The 16,246-nt window shown below is 43.1% G+C and overlaps 1 protein-coding gene across 2 annotated transcripts in view; it reads left to right on the top strand.

Moving 5' to 3' along the window:
• Window positions 1-15,651, top strand: part of LOC126475269 (vascular endothelial growth factor A-A-like) — a 69,016-nt gene extending 53,365 nt beyond the window's left edge. For both annotated transcript variants that reach the window (XM_050102984.1, XM_050102985.1), the window contains exon 6: window positions 15,225-15,651. In XM_050102984.1, the coding sequence (XP_049958941.1) occupies window positions 15,225-15,332 (108 nt within the window). In that variant the 3' untranslated portion in view covers window positions 15,333-15,651. The remainder of the gene's footprint in view (window positions 1-15,224) is intronic.
• The last annotated feature ends 595 nt before the right edge of the window (window positions 15,652-16,246 follow it).

Genomic DNA, 16,246 nt, shown 5'->3' with positions numbered 1-16,246 from the left:
CCTTCTCTGCCCCACTCCAGCTGCACCTGCAGTTCTTGTCAGGCTGCCATCTAGTCCCTGCATGCCCTGCCAGACAGTGCTCTTTTTGTCCCCACCTCTTCCCTGCTACCCCTTCCCCTTCCTTGCCCCATTCCAGATTGTTATTCATGCGATAGTTACAAAGGGTGTTCAAAAAGTTTTGCACAATCATCTCTAATTTTTTTTATTTTTTGCAGGAGGAGAATTTTTTGTGAACATACTTGGAACATTTAGCTATACATTGAGCCTAGTCAATGTAGCCTCCATCAGCTGTGACACATCTGGCCCAAAGTTCTTTCCATGATGTAAATGCACTTCGGTTCGGTAAAATTCTAGGGATTGACTTTTACACCATTGTTTGACACAGGAAATAATGTCTTATTCACTGTAAATGTTTTAACGTGCAAGTGTGCCTTCGGATGACCAAAGAGGTAAAAATCAGTTGGAGTCAAGTCTGGACTGAAGGGAGGATGAGGAACAATTGTCCAAGCCATTTTCCTGATTTTCTGCTGTGCCATAAGGACTGTATGGGGTTTGGCATTGTCATGGTGTAGCCTGTTCAGCTGACACTGAAGCTGTGGCCTGTGGGTCTTCATGGCACATTGCAGCTTGTCCAATGACAAACAGTAACGGTCCCGATTAATTGTGGAGCCAGGTTCCAAAATGCCAATGAAAATGACACAACACTGATCCCAGAAGAAGGAGGCCCTCACCTTTTGGCCTGCTGTTTGTGAAAGTCTTGGTTTCTTCTTCAGAGCGGAACCTGGAAGATGCCACTCCATGGATTGGGGTTTGCTCTCAGGTTTGGACAAAAACAACCGTATTGCATCCTGGGTAATGATGCCATCAAAACACCATTTTCACTCTTCAGTAAAGGTCTCTCTGAGACCCTCGCACACATTATTCCTCATCGTTTTCATTTCTCTTTTCAATAATGTAGGCACCCAATGTGCACAGATTTTTCTGTACCCTAGTGACTGTACCAGTGATACCATATTACCCAATGACAAATGTGTCATTTCAACAAGCTGTCGTGTCATCACACATCTGTCATGCTGTCAATGGTCTACCCCATCATGGATTGTCCAGTACAGAGAAATCATCTTCTTTAAAACTCTTCAACCACCACTGGATACTGCTGTGATTCACTGTGTCCTCCCCGTAAATAGGGAGCAACGTCCTGTTAATCGATGTGGCAGAGTCATCGCTGGTCTTGAAGAGGAACTCCATCACCGACCGTTGTCGCAACCTGACGTCTATTTCACAGTCCATTATGGCTCACCTGTAAATAAAAGAAAATACTTTTATATAACAACTTATAGCTAAATGTTCCAAGTATGTTCACAAAAAATTTCATTCTCCTCCTGCAAAAAATACAAAAATTATAGACTGTGAAAAACTTTTTGAATGCCCTTTGTATATTCTGGGTGGAGCTGTTGGTAGTAAGTGGTTTTGTGTGCATGAGGTGTGCTTGTTTGTGTGATGTGTGTATGTTTTGTGTGTGTGCTCTCTTTGCTGAAGAGGTCTTTGGCCAAAAGCCATAATGTGTAACAGTGTTTTCATTGTGCATGTTTTCAATTCAATATGTCATCTTTACAGTGAGTAGAAATTTTTCCTTTTCCTAATATTGTTGGAATAGAACAATATTTATTTTTCCTTTATTTATGTGCAGAACAACTTTTACAACATACACACAAGGATATAAGCCATATATTGGAAAGTAGGTTGAGGAGGAGTGTAGGAAATAATGAAATTACCAGGAAATCAGAAATCTTATTTTGTATGATGTATGCAAACAGCTGGTAGAATGGACTCAATCTAATGAAATGGCCAAAAGAAATTATAGCTTCGATGGAGAGTTTTGCTTGATGCATTTCAGACCAGGGTAGTTTTGAAGAGAAGACATACAGTCACTTGACTTTGCAGAAGGACTGGCTATAATAGAGTTACAGAGGTGGCATGATAATCTTCTTGGGAGTGAAACTGGTGTAATAATTGTGGGAAGTGAAGGACTGATAAACTGATTATACATTCCTGCAGTGAATAAATGTTTAAACAGACATGTTAGCAGGCATGTAGAACAGGGAAAAGTCAACATGGGAAGGTTGGCAACTACCAAAATGTTATAATATTGTACTCAGTGGCATTATCATCAGAAATCTGGAGTTGTATGTGAATGTTTCATTTACTCAGTGCCAGTACATCTCATTCTTTCTTTTCAAATTCTGGGATGGAATAAGAATAAGAATTCGATTGAATACTATTCATCACATAGAGGAGGTGTTGAGCAGAAGATAGGGACATTTAAAAATAGACAGTTCAACAGTTATTGAGTGAAATCCTTCATCACATGTACAAACACACATACATATACAACTCATGCACACATGGTCACTGTTGCCTCCAAGCACTGAGCTCTTGGAGCATGGAAGTGATGTCAGCTACTGTGGTCTTTGAAATGGGATGGATAAGTCTGTCAGCATCTGGCCCACATTGTACAAATGCAACTGATTTGGTATCACCAGAGTTGGCCACAAGATCTTGCACTGTCATCAATTGGAGGATGAGGAATGATGTTTTCCCAGATCAGTCCTAGATGTTTCCATTTGAGTTTGCTCTTCCTCATCTATCAATGTTTGTGGTACAAATCAGGCACATATTCAAATGTTTATGAATAATAATTCTTACGCTGTTTTGGCTTATCTTCAACACCTTTTATTATCATTTTCACAGAAAGCTGCTGATCATCTGCAAGCATCTGTCACATTCAGTGATGTTGTCTGGGATTGTGCTTGTTGATGGTCGACTCAAACGCAGCTCACCCTTGACACCTTTTCTTCTCTAAACTGTTTAAACTACTGAAGCACACTTTTTACTCAGTGCTTCAACACCATAACTTAGACTAACATTCCATGAGTCTCCCTCACTGTATTCCCTAATTTGAAGCAAAACTTCAGTTAAGACTTTGCTGCATTTTGCACTCCATTTTGAATTACACAAGTCTTCACACAAACTGTTAGCTTTGCTGCAATATACATCACAGCATCACTTTGGTGATTTACATGATAGAGCACTTGTTGACATGTTTCTCAGTGCTTATGCATGGGCACATCATTGTAACTAACATCTGGGACTATTCAGCAAACTTTTCAGATGCAACTTGTATGATATGGCTACTTTCACCTGTGGCTCTGCCTCTGGTGGGATAGGGCAAGCCTGTGACAGGGTCTTCACCTGGATCCTCCACAGCGATATGACACTTGGTGTAGGAGAGAACAGAGGTCTGGGGCATTCTCTTGCTCTGTGCCCTTAAAGGTGGGAGAATCAGCAGTGATCAAAAACATGAGGATGCTGAAGGCAATGGAAACCACTGCATTAAAGACACACAATGTGAATCCACAAGACAAGTGGCCTGTAATTGAAAAAGTGTCATGATTATATCTCCATTCAGATCTCCAGGAGGGGACTGACAATGGGGAGGTACCCATGAGAAAAACATTGAGTAACAAATGGAAGGATAATATTCTACAAGTCAGGGTATGGAATGTCACAAGTTTGAACAAGGTAGAAAAGCTATGAAATCTGAAAAGGAAAATGATAAGGCTTGATCTTGATATAGTGGGGTCAGTGAAGTGAAATGGAAAGAAGACAATGATTTCTGGTCAGATGAGTGTAGAGTAGTATCATTAGGAGCAGAAAATGGGATATTGGGAATAGGATTCATTATAATCAGGAATGTAGGAAATAGAGTGAGTTATGGTGAACAGTTCAGTGATAGGGTTGTTCTCATCAGAATCAACAGCATGGCAATGATAGTTCAGATACACATGCTGACATCACAAGCTGAAGATAATGAGATAGAGAATGTGTATGAAGACATTCAATACGTCATTCAGTATGTAAAGGAAGATGGAAATCTAATAGTTATGGAGGATTGGAATGTGGTTGTAGGAGAAGCAGTAGAACAAAGGAATATGGGAAAATATCAGCTTGCTGATAGCAATGAAAGAGGAGAAAGACTGAGTTATGCAGCATATTTCAGCTAGTAAGAGCAAATATTCTGTTCAAGAATCACAAGAAGAGGAGGCACACATGGAAAAGGCCAGAAGATATGGGAAGACTTCGGTTACATTACATCATGGTCAGGCAGGGATTCTGAAATAAGATACTGGATTGTAATGCATATTCAGGAGCAGATGTATACTCAGATCATAATTTAATGGTGATGAAGAGTAGACTGAAGTTTAAGAGACTAATTAGGAAGAATCAGTGCACAAAGAAATGGGATATATAAGTACTCAGGAATGAAGTGATATTCTTGAAGTTCTCTGAGGCCACAAATACTGTGATAAGGAATAGTTCAGTAGACAGCTCAGTTGAAGAGGACTGGGCTTCTCTAAAAAGGGCAATCACAGAAGGTGAAAACAAAAACATAGGTACAAAGAAGGTAACTGTGAAGAAACCAGGGGTAACAGGAGAAATACTCAGTTGACCAATGAAAGAAGGAAGTACAAAAATGTTCAGGGAAATTCAGGAATTTCAAAATACATGTCACTTAGGAATGAAATAAATAGGAAGTACAGGGAAGCTAAGGCAAAATGGCTGCATGAAAAATGTGAAGAAATTGAAAAAGAAATGGTTGTCAGAAGGACTGACCCAGCATATAGAAAAGTCAAAACAAGCTATGATGAATTTAAAAGCAAGGGTTGTACCATTAAGAGTGCAACAGGAATTCCACTGTTAAATGAAGAGAAGAGAGCAGGTAGGTGGAAAGAGTATATTGAAGGCCTCTATGAGGGAGAAAACTTGTCTGATGATGTGATAGAAGAAAAAACAGGAGTTGAGATAGAAGAGATAGGGGATCCAGATCTGGAATCAGAATTAAAAGAGCTTTGGAAGACTTAATATCGAATAAGGCAGACTGGGCAGATAACACCCCATCAGAATGTCTAAAATCACTGGGGGTAGTGGCAACAAAACAACCATTCACCTTGGTGTGTAGAGTGTATGACTCTGGCAATATACCATCTGACTTCCGGAAAAACATCATCCGCACAATTCCAAACATTGCAAGAGTCAACAAGAAGTGAGAATCATCATACAGCTAGCGTAACAGCTCATGAGTCCAAGTTGCTGACAAGAATAACATACAGAAGAATGGGAAAGAAAATTGAGGATGTGTTAGATGACAATCAGTTTGGTTTTAGGAAAGGTAAAGGCACCAGAGAGGCAATTCTGACATTGCAGTTGATAATGGAAGACAAAAGAAAAATCAAGACCTCTTCATAGGATTTATCGACTTGGAAAAAGCATTCCACAATGCAAAATGGTGCAATATGTTAAAAATTCTGAGACAAATTGGGGCAGGCTGTAGGGAAAGATGTATAATGTGTACAACAGCCAAGAGGGAACAATAAGATTGGAAGACTTAGAATGAAATCTTCAGATTTAAAAGGGTGTAAGGTATGGATGTAATCTTGTCACTACAGTTTAATCTGTACATCAAAGAAGCAATGGCACAAATAAAAGAAAGGTTCAAAAGTGGAATTAAAATTCAAGGGGAAAGGATATCAATGGTATAGTTCGCTGATGACGTTACTATCCTCAGTGAAAGTGGAGGAGAATTACACAATTTGCTGAATGGAATGAACAGACAGAATACGAATTGAGAGTAAACTGAAAAAAAGGTGAAAGTAACGAGAAGTAGAAGAAACGACAACAGCGAGAAACATAACCGAAGGGTTGGCAATCATGAAGCAGATGAAGGTAAAGAAGTTACCTAGGCAGCAAAATAAACCATGATGGACAGAGCAAGGAAGACATAAAAAGCAGATTAGTACAGTCAAAACAAGCATTCCTGGCCAAGAGAAGTCTACTAGTATTACTTTGGAAGGAGTGGAAAGGATCTGGGGTAGGATGCCCTCATTTCCCGGCATGGTCATAGATAATCAAAACCCTTGAGGATGATATGGTTCAGTTGCTCCAGTACAGAGTCATACTGGGTGCTGAGGAGGGGGGGGGGGGGTACTCCTTCCTAGCTGATTCTTGGGGATGGTGGGAGGATTAGGTATAAATGAGGATATGGCACGAGAAATTTGTGTTTGATGTGAGACCTTTAGCCACTGGGCAAGGGAAATCTCATCACTGCAGATACCCCATGTGCAGATGGCCAGGCTGTATGAGAGTGAGTTTTTGTTGTGGAAGGGGTGATAGCTGTCAAATCAAAAATCTAGGTACTGTTGGTGCTTAGTAGGTTTAATATGGATAGACATGTAGATAGAGCTGTCAGAAAGCTTGAGGTCAACAACCAGTAAAGTGACACGTAGGTTTGAGGAGGACCACGTGATGTGGATGGGAGAGAAGGTGCTAAGGATGTGGAGGAATGAGGATAGTGTGCCTTCAACCCCAAGTTCAGACCATGAAGATATCATCAACGAACCTGGACCAGACAAGGGGTTTGGAATTTCAGGAGGCTAGGAAGGTTCTCTCTAGATGATCCATAAATAGGTTAGCATAGGAAGGTGCCAAGCAGATGCCAATGGTTGTGCTGCAGATTTGTTTACAAACCTCCCCCCAAAGGAGTAGTAGCTGTGCATGCAAATATAGTTGGTAAGATGTATGAGGACTGTGGCTCTGGGTTTGGAGTCAGAAGGACAGCAGGAGAAATAGGGCATGAGCAGTGTTGGTGTACAAGGTGGTGGCATCAACAGTGATCAGTAGGGATCCAGGTAGTAATGGTGTGGGGATGATTGAGAGTTAATGAAGGAAGTTGGCAGTATCTTTGATGAAAGAAGCTAAGCTTTGGGGAGTTGGTAGGAGGTGCTGGTTAACAAGAGTGGAAATCCTCTCAGCAAGAGCACAGTAACTGACTACATTGAGGCATCCAGGACTGTTAGGTCTGTGGACTATGGGAAGCATGTAAAAGATTGGTGTGTGTGTGTGACGGGGGGGGGGGGGGGGGGGGGGGGGGGCAGGGGGGGGATCGTTGTGGGTGAGAAAGCAGATAGACTCAGGGGAGAGATTCTGGAATGAGCCAAAGGCTTTCACTCAGGATTAGAGGTTATTTGGTTATTATGGTGGATTTCTGGAATGGGATTACTATGGATGACCACATAGGTAAAGGACTCAGACAGTTGGCAGAAGTGTTCTCCATGGTAATCACTGTGATTCATCATGACAGTGGTGGAGCCTTTTTCTGCAGGGAGGATGATTACATCAGGATCTGTTTTGAGGCTGTAAATGGCTGTCCTTTCTTCTACTAAGAAGTTAGTATTCTTACAGAGAGACCTGGGGTAGTACAGTGAGGCCTATCTGGAGGCAAAGAATTCCTGGAAGGTGAATAGGGGGTGGTTAGGTGACAATGAGATCGGCGTGACAATTGGATGGTGGTACTAACTGGGAGAGGCAAGGTTAAATGCTGATATTAGATTGACTGGTTGGAGGGATTTGCAGAAATGGGCGTTTCAACTTTAGTGATTGAGAGAAGAAAAGTAGTCCTTTGACAAGCCCAATGTGGTTAAAAATGTGTGCAGGCCTATAGGTGAGGCTTTTCTATAGGGTTGAATCTTCTGTGAGATTGGTGGAAATGTTAACAACAATGTTTCGGGTTTGTCTGAATTCTCTATTTCATGGAATGCTGGAAGGGAGTTTTGGAGGATGTGGCAAACTGACAAGGTCAACATGCAGGGTCTGGCTGCTACGAGGGGTTGATAAGGGGGTTCTCTGTGGGTGGAATTGGTGATGATGGGCAGTGGTGCTCCAAGGCAGGAATACATTGTCAAGAAGTTTGATAATTTGTGGAAGTGATGTCTTGAGTGCTCCTCCAGGTCTTACAGTGTAAGGGTTTCCACACGGTTTTCCACAATTGAAAGAAGAATGGAGAGAGAGATTGGTGGTGGGAGGACAGGACAAGATGGAGAGGCTTATGTTCCAAACAAACCCAACCAGGGGCTGGAAACTGTAGTAGTAGTAGAAGAAGAATATGATGATGATGATGAGTAGATTCTGCCTTTGAATTTGTAATGGTTATTTGTAAGTGTGGTATCGAAAAGACAGACTAAGGTGTAATAGGCAGTGATGGGTTAATTGTGAGTAACATAAGCTGGGGAACGATAGTCTATAATAACTCTACACTTCTGGGGTTTGTTGAAGGAAAACTGAACAGTCTAGGATGCATCAGAACATTACACAGTCTGCTCTAGCATCATATATAAAATGTATTCTCTTCCAGCAAAACAAATCCCTTACATACCTTCCTTGTGACAGATATGCTCATGAATACAACTGCCAACTCCACTGGGCAAACAATCACTAAAACATGTCCCACATTGAAGAACTGTAGGATGTAATAGATTGACAACTAATTGCACAACAGGTGGAAGTAATACAACATTGTTTCGCAAAAGAGCATGTAGGAATGTACTTAAATAATCACAAAAAAAACTTAGATCGTGGATGTGAGAACTAGTATGTTGAGCACTAGCACAGTGAGTTATATTCACAATAGGTTTAAGACAAACAACAGGTTTATTCAGCTAACTCAGTTACTGTAGGGAGCACTGAAATGGTATCGGAAATTAATATTTCTTAGCAAAAGTCACTTGCTGAGAAAATAAAATGAAATAAAAGAGCAGCACCATGAGGTAGAGTAATAATAGCATCCTTAGTGACAATTTGCCAGGAAAATAAATGCTCTACTCATGTTCCACTTGAGTGTGGGACACAGAACAAAGTCAGTAACTGGTTGCTGAATATTCACTAGCACAGAGATGATTTTTGCTGATACAAGGTAATGTCTCTCATGGAAGAAATGGTCATGGCAAGATTCAAGGAAATGGAACACAATTTTTTGATATGAGTGTACCACCCATGATGGGTGGGATGTTAAATCTTGGTTAGTACCTGCATAGCCACATGCACTTGCCAGCTGGAGGGAATGTCTTGTAGTGTGATGCACTGCATTACATACCAACCTGCATTGCATGGGTAGAGACTGCATGGCATGGATGATTTTCAGTATTTGGCAATGAGCACCTCAGATATGAAGGGCACAGCCACATGGCATGTCCATCATGTTGTGCGTGTGGGATCAAACTTGGATGTTGTCACCTTGATGGGAAGATGAGAACTCAGAGTGAGGTTAGGCCAATAGAAGTCTAGCTAGTTGTGGAGCTATAGTCTTGGTCCCCATAGCCACCACCATAGTAGACGGTTGTCCAGTTACACAACAGAACTGAGAGCTTTGGGTGGAGGTAGGCAGAGGTGCTGCATTAGCAGATGGCACTAGTGAGTTAGGCACAAACGGAATGAGGCTGGGTTGCTTAGACCAATGTGCGGTGGAGGGCCATCACACAGTTCCTACTCCCACAAGAATGGTACATGGAGAAGGAACAAAGTGGCAGTGATGGAGGCTGGTCCTAGCAGAAAGGTGTGTTTTACCAATGGTGAGGCTCAGGGCTGCCAACTGACTTCAGGACGACAGGCATGAGTTAGGCAGGTAGTTGGCATTCAGTAGTGCAGGGGCACTGCATGACAGGGAGGAGCTAGTGAGTGCATGAGTGATATATCATCTGGTGGTGCGTGGGTTGTGGGGTGCTGAGCCAGGTCTACTAGAGCAAGGAGGTGAAAGGAAAATGAATGAAGAGCAGCCTATTTCAGGAGCTGCACATGCAGCGAGCAGGTGCTGGGTAATGTTGGCAGTGCGGGATGGTAGATGCAGGAACAGTGTGGCACTGCCAGGTCACTACGTGGAGTGGCTGACAACTTAGAGGCTACATTTGACAGTGCAAAATGCACACATCGGGCACTCTGAGATTTAGGACAGTGGCTGGCAGGTCTGGGCTAGAGCACTACAAAAGTATGAAATAATGCCACTAAGAGAGTGACATATGTAGCAAGGTTGGCAGTGTGGCATCAGGGGTGTAGTCAGCATATAGCATAGGTGAAATGGCTTCAGGAGAGGTAGAGGGACAGGGGTGGGAGTGCCCTGGACATCGATGATGTTTATGCCTGCATTGTTAGTGGCTGGTGGATTGGGGACAGAGTTGGGAGCAGTACCGGCATAATCTGATGGAATTGCTGCCATGTCCAAGGCAGTGGTGCAGTAGGATGGCATCACTGCAGGTCGGCAGCAGGGGTACTGCGAATGGTGTTGACACTGATGCTGGCTTTATCGTTGGTGGGTGGCTGTAGAATGTTGAGGATGGTGGTTGGGCTGAGTGGTGTGAGGTCAGGCAGCATGTAGGCCTCAGGCTATTGATTTGATTGAGACACAGATAGGTGTGTCTTGAAGATGTAGGGTGAATTTCTTGGAGTATTGCCTCAGGAGCTGGGGGGGGGGGGGGGGGGGGGAGTAGTGTGGGCAAAATGGTGAACATTGAAGCACAGCATGTCATGGGGGTATGAGGTGAGGTCACTGTGAGTGAATGTTCTACGAGTTTGTCATTTACTGGAGGGAGGCAGATGGGTTGCAGGAGAGAGGCAGATTGGTGAGCTTCAGGAAGTGGTCTGGCACTATAAGTGACTGGCACATAAACAATGTCAGTAGCTGAAATCTCCAGGTCAGCTTTGTGAGTGATATGAAGGCCAATATGTACCAGAGCAGAGTGGTGGAAGTGTGCATGCATGCTGCTTTGAACCAGATTATATAAAAGTCAATTGAAGCCTTGTGGAAGGCAGTGGGCAGGAACAGGTGCAGTGAGCCAGTGGATACTTCACACCATGTATTGCTGTCGGAGCCATGGACCAAAGTACAATGAAGTGGAGGCCCAAAGCAGCAACCAGGCAGAGGTGAGTGAGTTCCAGTTTGTGCTCCTGGCCAGTGCTGAGGGCCTCATAGTCCAGAGATGAAGCGACAGTGCAGCTGCAGCTGAGATAGTTGGTGGTGATGATGTCAATTACGGCAACATGACATATGTCAGCAGTAAACTCTAAGATGAATGACTATTGCTTGGATTTATGTGGGGAGCACTGGTCAATATCTTTTGAGAGGGAAAACATTACAGGTTTGTGGTTGGTGAAGAATGGGACTCTACCAACAGCCAAAAGTATTTGATTGCCTTGTAGATGGTGAGGAGCTCTCTGCCATTTGTGTTCCAGTGCTGTTGAGTGGCAGAGAGCTAGCAACTGAAAAAATTTGAGTGGATACCAAGTACCACTAACATGCTTCTGCAGGACAGCACTGATGGCTGCCTCACTTGCATCAGTCTGATGACAAGTGGGCCAGGGGGATGGAGTGGGATGAGCAGGCAGGGTAGTGTCCACCAAGTTGCACTTGGTGGCAGTGAAGCTGTCTTCATTTGTAGTGTCCATGGTATCAGTTTGTTCCCCTTTGTTTTGATGCTATAAAGGACAGTGGTGAGTGGCTCCTGCATAGCAGTGGAATTCCTCATTTAGCAGTGGCAGAAGTTGAGCAAGCTGCAGAAACGATGGAGGTACTTGACTGTCGCAAGGTGTGGGAAATCAAGGAAGGTTGGGCTGGGAATGAGAGTTGGCAGCGGACATGGTATGACCCAGGAGTATCTCTTTCTTGACACAGAAAACAAGCTTTGCAGTGTTGACAATGATGCCAGCATCCTGGAGGCATTCAAAGATCATGTGAAGGTGTTTGCAGTGTTCTTCAAGTGTCACTGAGAAAATGAAGATTTCATTCAAGTAGGTGAAACACCAGGACAACCTTGGAGGCTGAAGGTAATAAAGCCACTCTCATACAAGTGGAATGACATGATGATGACAATATTCGGGATGTCCTTGGGTGTGACAAGAATCTAGGTGAAAGCTCTACTGTAGTTGATTGTACTGAAGATTATAGCTCCAGCTTGTACATTATTGTAGGAATGGCACAGGGTACCAGCCAGGAATGGTAAGAGAGTTTAGCACACAGTAATTGCTGGAGGAGTGGCAGAAGACATTCATCTTGAGAAAGTGAAGGGCAGACACCCATGGGCTCTTCAAAGGGTGGAGCATGGTGGCGGCAGTCAGCTTGTGAAACTTCACCTTGATGAACTTGAGATTGTAGCCAGCAGAAGACAGACTGTACAGGTGTGATATCTACACAATGAGCAGCTGAATGACAGACCTACTAAGGTACACTGGACAGAAGTTTGAAACCAGGAAACTATGCCAGGAAGTCAACATATGGGCCAGAGTATGCCAGTCGCCTGCTTCATACTGAAGAAGATAGCACATTGGATGGTGCTCTTAGTTGATCTCCTAGTACAGCTGTCAGTAAGTTTCCAGCCAACATCAGAGAGCAGGCATTACTGCCCAATGAGATCCATTCTCATAATGTGGTTGGGGAGGTCCCATTGCAGGTCAAGGTTGCAGATGCAATGGTACACGCCATAGGTGGTGATAGTAGATTTGTAGAGTTGTTCACCACCATCAGAAGGATCACTGATGTAATGCCAGGGGCCTGTATGAGCCGACACAAGAAGATAGACAGGTCTCAGCCGTTGTCGATCAGGAATGGCATAGCTGAGTGAAATCACTGACAAACAGGCACTGAGAGACTGCGCAGCAGCTGCGTGTGCCTAATGTTAACAGCTGTTGGGCTTTCGGGCCCAAGAGCAGGGCTCTTTGCAGTTGCAGCGGTACAGTTTGAAGCTCCCTCAGTATCAACAGAAACCGACCACATCACAAGGGGTATTGCTGGAACAGCTGGAGTTTCAGTGGTGGCAGCCATAATTGCATCAGTGGTTAGGGCTGTGCACTCATGGGTAGTAAAAGTCCAGGTGAGAAACAGAACCCTACCCTACAGTGTTGCCAAGCCCGCACTAAGGTGAACAAGGAAATCATATATCCTGGGCTGCTGGGTGTTGTGGTGTGGGCCAGCAGGGAGAGGAGTGGCATGATAAGCTAAAAATGTGAACTCGTGGTGAGCCAGCTGTCAGTGTAATTGTTGGCTGGCAGTGCTGGATGGGAGTGTAGTCAGTACGTGGTGGTGGTGGTGGTAACGGGCATGGAGGCCACTGTCTCGTGTGCCCTGTGACTGAGGCTGGCAGTGGCAGTGAGGGAGAGATCAGCATGTGATGCCACACTTTTTATTTGGGGCCAGATGGCAAGCCAGCCAGATGTTATACAGGAAGCCATAGGAGATCTTGTGGGACTCGGTCAGGCTTTGTAAATGGCACAGGAATGGGGAGCTTTGCCGGCCGTCTCACTGCTTCAGGGAAAGGACCAGATTGGGATGCATTTTGGAGGACTTGAGTTGCCTTATGAGGTGGCGCCCAAGTGTCTTGTAGTGGTGGGCAGTTGCAGGTAACAAAATGACATCAGGGACCTCCATTGCATATGTCGGCTTGAACTGTTGTGAAATGGGTGCCATCAAGGTGAAGCTGGAGCCAATGAAGATGGCCTCTACCATAGAAAACCACAGATGAGGGTCCTAGGGATTGAAGGGTGGTGGGTAAACCATGCCACAGCCAGACAAAGTGGGGTGGCCGGAAGGGTCTTGGTTGTCGGAGTGGTGAGACTAGGTGGGATGGCATTGGCAGCAGATGCAGAGGCCAGTGTGGGCATCTGTCTGGATCAGTGCTGGGAGCTGGGCTGCCCCAACTTTCATGGACAAGTCGATGTTGCAGTGTTGCACTTCTGTAAGTAGTGCGGTTAGTTGACAACAACATCAGAGGGTGCTGGAGTGGCAACTGGGTGGCAAGGTTTTGGTCAGGCCAGTGGCAGAGGCCATGGTCATTAGGTGGCACAGTGGCAAACACATGAAATGCACAAAAGTGAGATAGCTTGTGGTGCAAAGCACAAATTATGGCCCATGGCATGAAACAGTTCCATCACATGAAGTACAAAATAGTAGCCCAGTACTACAGAGTTTGTAGCACCGAAACAGAGGTTGCTCATGAAGAATGAGTGTGAGAACAGGTCTGGACACAAGCCTAATGGGGCAGCTAGGACCAAGGCAGCCAGCAATACGCCAAATTTGAAAACTGAGTCATCCGAGTTTATTGTCATGTCACCATTGTAGGAATGTGTCCCTACCTGACTTAATTAAATAATCACAGAAAATCAGCTACAGCTGAGGACATGAGAATAGGTACATTGATGATGGTTTAATAAATAATGTTCAAAAGAGATGTGTGACAAAGCACAGGTTCATTCAACTAACTAAATTACTCCAGGGACCACAGAAACAGTCTCAAAACTTAATAGTTCTTAGTGAAAGTCACTTGCTGATGTGATAACATTTAATAAAATAATGGCACCAAGATGCACAGTATTAATAGCATCCTTAGTGGTGATGCATCCACAAAATAAACATTTTACATGTGTTGCACAAGAGTTTGGGACACAGAAGAAAGTCACTAACTGGTCACGGAGCATTCTTCAGCAGAAACACAATTTTTTTCCCACATGATGTGCTGCACTGATGTGTCTCTCATGGGAGAATTGGCCTGGGCAAGGTTCAGAGGAATGGAAGACACTTTTTACATGAAGCTTGGGATCTTAAATCTCGGCTAGTACCTGCGAGGACACATGCTCTTGATAGTGGAAGGAAATGTCTTTTGGTGCCATGAACTGCTTTACATACTGAGCCAAGTTTCATGTGTAGAGAAAGTGTGGCAAGGGAAAGCCTGAGTACTTTGCAATGAGGATCTCGGATAAGAATTTTTTGACCACTTTATGTGTCTGTCATGATGTGTGTGCAGGACTGAACTCTGATATTGTCACCTTGAAGGGAGGATGAGAACTGAAAGTGAAGTTAGGCTGATGGAAGCTTAGATAGGTGCAAAACTATCGTCTTGGTGCTGGTAGCCAGTGACTGTAATAGATGAGTGTTCAGTCTCATGATCTCTCTTGATCCAATATTGTTCACAGCAAATCAAAGTAATATTCTACTTGATAATTCATTGTCTAATAATTAATTGCTTCATCATGAGTTCACATTTCAGTAAATTAAAATGATTTAAATAGAAATTTTGTGTTTGTGTTTTGATTAACCAATAATTAAACTTACTGTAATTGTAAAACTGTCTCAGATGCAGCCTAAGATAAAGATAAACTGAAAATGTGTATTATTATTATTATTATTATTATTATTGTAAACTAATTGAGACATTCAAATTATTGTGTGGTGTCATGAACATAATCTGTGGGACATGCAACTAATTAACTTTTAAATTAGCAGTATGTTGATCTATTCTTTATGTTGATATGAATGGGCAGTATTAATGCTTTATATCACTCCACGGTTTCAGGAATACAGTGCAAGTGACTGTCAGTGTAACTGCATTAATGGCAGGAAGCCTGAAGACTGTGTTAAGCCAAAGGACATGTGGAATATGGATAAATGTGAATGTGAATGAATAAACAATGAAGAGTCTTTAAACTGACAGCTCTTAGTTTACAGAAAACATAAGTTTTTTTACCCGACTAAGTTTGTCTGTCTACAACTTTTTGTTCTATCTTCTTGTAAAATATTGAGTACTTAGTAACAAAGTAAATAATAATCCTTGAGGCATAAGCTGTGTTAAGCTATAAATTAAAACATATGTTTTAAATACTGAGCATAATATGGAGATTTTATATCACATAACAAACTATACTATTCTGAATACTTTTATGTACAATGAAAATCAATTTAATGAGTGATTCTAAAGTCATGAAATATATTTTTCCTCCTGATTTGTTGCTTTGTGATTAATTATGTAACAAAGTTTCTTACTTATATGGGATTTCAACCATACAAGTCATATAACCATTTCTGTAATGATTAGTACATACCATATTACAGAAAATACATGAATAGAAAAAAATTGCATTCTAGCTGCATGCTTGCAGAATGCTTATTAAAAAGTCATACTCATTTTTTAAACAAGGGTGTTTTAAACAAATGTGCAATAAAGTATTACAGCTTCGACTGCTGGTACGTGTTCTACATCTACATCTACATTGATACTCCGCAAGCCACCCAACGGTGTGTGGCGGAGGGCACTTTACGTGCCACTGTCATTACCTCCCTTTCCTGTTCCAGTCGCGTATGGTTCGCGGGAAGAACGACTGTCTGAAAGCCTCCGTGCGCGCTCTAATCTCTCTAATTTTACATTCGTGATCTCCTCGGGAGGTATAAGTAGGGGGAAGTAATATATTCGATACCTCATCCAGAAACGCACCCTCTCGAAACCTGGCGAGCAAGCTACACCGCGATGCAGAGCGCCTCTCTTGCAGAGTCTGCCACTTGAGTTTATTAAACATCTCCGTAACGCTATCACGGTTACCA

This window comes from Schistocerca serialis, chromosome 4 (assembly GCF_023864345.2).
Source record: "Schistocerca serialis cubense isolate TAMUIC-IGC-003099 chromosome 4, iqSchSeri2.2, whole genome shotgun sequence".
NCBI lineage: Eukaryota > Metazoa > Arthropoda > Insecta > Orthoptera > Acrididae > Schistocerca > Schistocerca serialis.
The sequence above is the reverse complement of the archived record's forward strand: the minus strand, read 5'-3'. Positions and strand labels throughout refer to the sequence as shown.